The following is a 6000-nucleotide window of genomic DNA, read 5'->3' as shown; positions in this document are numbered from 1 at the left end:
ACTGTTAGAAAATAAATGTCGGTCCTTGTTTAAGCCACCCAGTCTGTGGTACTTTGTTACAGCAGTCCTACCAAAATAATATGGTGCCCAAGAGGCCCATTAAGGACCTACGCCATTTGTTCTGACTGAAGCCTTATGGCTTCACCCATCTTTTGTTTGTCAGGGTTGTTGGTATCAGACTGGGAGGTCAGAAAAAAAAGATAAAATGTAAGAACCTCAGTGTGTCAACCCAACTCACAAGAAGGCGGTACAGAAACGCAGAGCCATTGGAGTTTGATTACTCTCATGGTTTATTAATATTCAGATTGAAAAAGGAGCCGTAGAGCCGCAAGTTAACGCTAATTGGCACATCTGCTTTATTTATTTATTTTCAAAACAAACTGGGTTTTTTGAATTTTTTTTTTTCCTTTTTGTTCATTCCATCACATTGAAAAGGAGGAAAAGAAAAGTGGTCTTGAATTCACTCGATATTTTGGACTCCTCAGATGAACGGAACATTGCACACACACTTGGAACGGAGAGAAATAGAGAGGAAAGTGGACTCCCACAGGGCCACACGCACCAGATCAAAAACTTGGATACAGTGCAAGAATTTCCCAAATGACTGGATCATCATTACCAAAAACTTGCCATAACAACACCAAGAAACAAAAATGTTTAAGCCACACTGTTTGACTTGGGATCGTTCCCGCTTTTTTTTTTTTTTTTTAAATGTTTGCCACACAGAGAGAAAGAGGGCCAGTGGGTGGGAGAGGACAGACTCACGGACGTGAGCAGGACAGGAAGGGAAACTTCAGAGTGGAGTTAAGAAGAGGGTGAGGAGAGACAGGGTTCAGGAGAGGGGAGAGTGGGGACGTGGAAAGCCATTTCTTAGAGTTCAGGCATGTTCTTGGTCCGCCTCACGTTCTTCTCCTTTACCCTCATCCTGCCGGGCACTTTCCTTAGGTTTGGTTTCATCTACAGCTTCTGAGGAAGAAAACAGAGGGGTGGAGGGCGAGAGGAGGAGTGTTAGTATTTTGTCTCATATGCCTAGATGACAGTGTGATGGATTTCTTCTTTTCCTACTGCTTCATAAAAGATTTCAGACATCAAGAGACTATTGCTGTCTCAGTAATGTAATTTCCAGGTTCAGAAGAGGTCACCCCCCAAGAAGTTGCTCAGTGATGCATAGGAAACAGCTCAGGAATCAAACCATGATACCGTAGGCAAGGAGTCCACTAAACAGAAATTACCGTGGTCTGTAATCTCTCAGCTATACAAACAAGGTGTCCACACAGAGAGGGTCCACAACAATCTCATATTTCTGTTTTTCTTTTTGCCGCATGGCATGTGGGATATCTCAGTTCCCCAGTCAGGGATCGAACCTGTGCTTCCTGCATTGAAAGCATGGAGTTTCAACCACTGGACTACCAGAGCAGTCCTTGATCTTGTATTTTTTTGCATCAGTGTCAGACTTATCAGATACCATTTGGATCATTCAACATCCATTTCAAATTTCTCACTCCTTATTTCTAAGATTATAAAGGTTGGAAAGTACAATACTTGTCTTTGTACAATCCCCTTGGAGGTAGGGATGTTCATGTCACACAGTGATGGTCACTTAGAGACAGGTTTCCCCACGAGGACTCTAGAAGAGGTGTTTTCCCTTTGTTTTCTCCTATTCCTGATGACTGTGACATCAAACAATACCTGGTAGTGTAGCAGTCAGCCTGCAACCATGAAGACAAAAACTACACACTAAGGGTATGTGTGCTGAGTCGTGTCTGACTCTTTGTGACCCTGTGGACTCTAGCCTGCCAGACTCCTCTGCCCATGGGGTTTTCTAGGCAAGAACACTGGAGTGGGTTTCCATTTCCTTCTCCTGGGGATCTTCCTGACTCAGGGATGGAGCCCCTATATCCTGAATCAGCGGGGATTCTTTACCACTGCACCACCTGGGAAACACTCTGCACATAACGACGATGAAGCAGAAAAGCAGGAAAAAACCTACTTGTGATCGACCATAGTACTTCTGGGACACTTTTCCTTAGACTTTTTCTTATTAATGTGAGACAAGTAACTAACCTCTTTAAGCCACTGTAGTAGTTTTTAGTTTTTTGCAATCAAAAACATTCCATTTGACTACATTTATCCATAAGGCAAGTGTTTTGCTAAATAAGAAATACTTGGTGTTTTTATAAAGGATCATTTTTTTCCGTAGGGAAGAGTTGATTTTCTAATAACTTGTCTGCGTGGTTTTCTGACAGAACTCACAGATTTCGTATTATAGACAGCTTACTAATATGCCACCTAATGGAAAGAGAATCCATTCACCCTGACGTCACATCTGTCATTAAACTAAACTCCACGTGTTGGGATCCCCACGACTCCCCTCAGGCTCAGAAATTTGCTAAAGGACTCACCAGATTCAGCATATAGTTTTACTCATGGCTACTGTTTACTAAATGAAAGGATATGAAGAGGAAAAAAAGCAGCACATGTACCGCAGTATTCATTGCAGCACTATTTACAATAGCCAGGTCATGGAAACAACCTAAATATCCTCTGGAAAATGAATAGATAAAGAAGTGGTACATATAAACAATAGAATATTACTCAGCCAAAAAAGGAACAAAATTGCCAGAAAAATGGTACAGGTGAGCCTATTTGCAGGGCAAGAGTAGACACTCAGACGAAGAAAATGTACATGTGGATGCTGCAAGGTGGGTTAAGGGGGTGGGATGAGTTGGGAGATTGTATGGACATATAACATTACCATGTGTAAAATAAATAGCTAGGGGGAACCTGTTGTATACCACAGAGAGCTCAGCTCGGTGTTCCGTGGTGACCTAGAAGGTAGGGGAGAGTCAAGAGAGAGGGAATATATGTATACATAAGCATAAACTAAAACACTGTAAAGCAACTATATCCCAATAAACTTTTTTTAAAAAGCAAAGGGAAAAGTATGGGGCAAAGTTTGGAGGAACCCAGGCACAAGCTTCCATGAGCCCTTTCCCCATGGAGCCATGCAATATGTGCTTAATTCCTCATCAGCAATGAAATATGACTCACGTGAAATGTCACAGCCTAGGGAAGCTCTCTAAGCTTACAAGCCCATGGTTTTTATCGAAGGCTAGTCATGTCATCTACCTAGCATATACCAAATCCAGACTCCTACAGGAAAACAGATGTCCAGCATAAACCATATTGTTGGCACAAAGAGTTTAGGCATGGTGAACACTCTTAGCTAGGAAGTGGTGAGAACCCTCTCAAAATTCAAGTTCCCAGATACCAGCCAAGGAGTCAATTTTTCAAACAAATATTGCTAAGAATTGAGAGATGCTGAGACTAGAGAAATGGGAAACTTTTAGGAGACTATTAGAAGAGCTCATAAAACGTTTCTTTGAAATCAGTCAGCTACATATTTATATTCTGATAAAGCCAAACATTTATATCCAAACAAAACCATTGCTGCTAAATATAGTTTTTGGGATTTCTTCTTTAGAACACCTATTTAATAATATTCTTTTACACCTCTTCAGTAGGAGAAAATGCTTATCTTTTTGAAAATAAATTGTGAAAAAAAAAGAAAATAAATTGTGTGTGTGTGTGTTTTAAGAATAAATACATTCCAGGTCTGGTAAACAGCAACTATGATAGGTCATTTTATCTTATGACTTGTTTTTGATCAAAGTTTTAAAGTCTGATCTAATTTGTGGGATTTGCAACTGACTGTAAGTTAAAATGTAGTTATGCTAGTAAGACTATCTGCAACTACTCATAAAGATTTTTAAAGGCTATATCCCTCCAAGGTGACCATTATTAACTCTTGAAGAACCAGCACACTGATCACATTTTCCAACCAAAAGTTTTGGATGAAAACTAACTCAATTCTGATCTTCATAATACTCTATGTACCAGCAGTGTGCCTCATGGACCACAGAATTCAATGCTATAATGGATCACTTAATTTTCTACCAGAAGAAAGCTTCCAGATTCATTTGTTAGATCTTTTTATAGCAATTTGGAAGTCTTTCAGATGATTTATTTAGTTCCCTAGCCCTGCCCAAACCTTTGGAGACTAAAGATATGCCTACAGTGCTTTACCATCCTTACCAGTTCCAAGAAACAACATATTTAATGCCGTCTCCAAACTGCAAAGAAAGAGAATATTGATTTGAACTGTCTAGAAGAACATGAAAGATTGACTGCAGGAGCAAGAGAAGACTTCAAACCTCTCTTACTCAAAAACTTGGGAGCTATTATATATGATTTGAAGGAGGTTAAGAAACGCAAAAGATGAGAAAGTAAGCAGGATAGGTGAGAACAGAGGTATATTTGTGGAATAAGAGAACACAATTCAAAAGGGGAAATCAAAGGAACAAAGATCCAGGTAATTCTGAGAAGCAGCCAAACTTTCAATCCACTTTTGGAGGTAAAATCAGGTTAAATCTTTCCAAATTCCCTCACTCTCTCTTGTTATCCTTTGCTTGGGTCCAGGAGAAAAAGTTAAGCTGGACATGCATCTGTTTGTTGTGACAGGAAGTCACTGTTGTCTGTTCTCTATTAAAAGAGCCTCAATATCTACATATCATTTTCTCTTAAATGCTTCAAAGTATTTGAAATATAATTATTCATTTGGTCGTCCAATAAACTGGTTTTGAACACTTGCAATGTGCTAGACATCCCTCCTAGTATCGAGAAGAAAAGTGAGAAAACCATAAAACATCCTTGCTCTTGTTTAAGACTTTAGTATTAATACCATTAATAGGCAATGAAATTCATATTTATAGGATGCTGGCAGCGAGAGGGACCTTTAAGATCTTCAAGGGTAACGACAGTATCTTCCGGTCAACTGTGAATGTCCCATGTCCAGCGCTGAACCTCTCAGAAATCACCCTGTTCACTAGCAATCTCATGAATTTTATAATTTCTGTGTTACCTTAAAAAGAGAAAGTTAACATTATAGACAGTAAAGCCATGTATTCTTCATGTTCTAGAGTTGAAAGGTGCTTCAAAAGGGAAGAGAGAAATGTGTTCATTCATTCATTTATTTATTCAGTAAAAGGTCCTGGGCCTTTATTACACACCACACACTGTGCCATGCATTTCAAATGCAATGCATTGCAGTGGAGATACAGCAACTAAAATACCAAGCAAAACTCTGCCTTCTTGGAATTCATATGCTAGTAATTATTGTCATGTGCTTTGTTTGTGGGAGAAGGGCTGGTAAAGGAAAAAGTAATATCTAGACAAGACAAGAGCAGCCTAAAAAGACATGTTTTCTCCAAGGCCACTTCTCCTGGACTTGCAAAGTTGAATATCTCTAAATCTCTAACATCATAAATTTTGAAATACATTAAACTCTAGTAGTTTTCATATTCTTGACCCACAACTACCAGTCCTAAGAAAGATCAAGACCTCATTAAGACAGCAAAGAAATCAAAGTCATTTCTACATCCATCTGGAACTGGATGGTGGTGGTTGCCTTAAACGAGTAAGGGGATCCACGTGGATGTTTTCACAGTGGTCCTTGAAATAGGTATGTCTAACGGCTCTCTGATTCTTGCTGAAAATAGTTTCCGGAAGCAGCTTTTGCCTTTGTGCATTCCATTCATTTCCTGGAAAGGGTGAGAATAGCACGCTTGCAAGTTCTGTTGGTGAGCAAATACCGGGAGCATATGCAGCAGCGGCTGCTTGTGTGCTCAGCCAGGCACCGGCTGCAGGGCTGAGGAGGGATGGCGGTGCTCCCAGCTGCCAGCGCCTACACTGCACTCTAATGGCCCTGTTTACTGGCACTGGTCCAGGCCCCTCCACAGCCCTACATTACTGAAATTAGGTTGAGTGGATTTCCCAGTAAAACATTATCTCTTGGGACCTGCCCAGCTCTCCCCAGCCTTGTCAACATTTATTAAATAGAAGCTGCTATCATCCTGGGGCCATGCCCACAATTACTCTACCAATCACCACTGGGCTGGGGCATGTGCTTCCTTTCCTTCTGATTTTCACTTTTCTTGAATA

General features: G+C 40.4%; 1 protein-coding gene across 1 annotated transcript in view; it reads right to left on the bottom strand.

The window, feature by feature from the left end:
- GAP43 (growth associated protein 43) overlaps nt 267-6000 on the bottom strand; it is a 105687-nt gene continuing 99953 nt past the window's right edge. Inside the window, exon 3 of the mRNA XM_018040858.1 lies at nt 267-966. Coding sequence (XP_017896347.1) covers nt 878-966 — 89 coding nt within the window. The 3' untranslated portion in view covers nt 267-877. The remainder of the gene's footprint in view (nt 967-6000) is intronic.

Source organism: Capra hircus, chromosome 1, assembly GCF_001704415.2.
Source record: "Capra hircus breed San Clemente chromosome 1, ASM170441v1, whole genome shotgun sequence".
Classification (NCBI taxonomy): Eukaryota; Metazoa; Chordata; class Mammalia; order Artiodactyla; family Bovidae; genus Capra; species Capra hircus.
The sequence above is the reverse complement of the archived record's forward strand: the minus strand, read 5'-3'. Positions and strand labels throughout refer to the sequence as shown.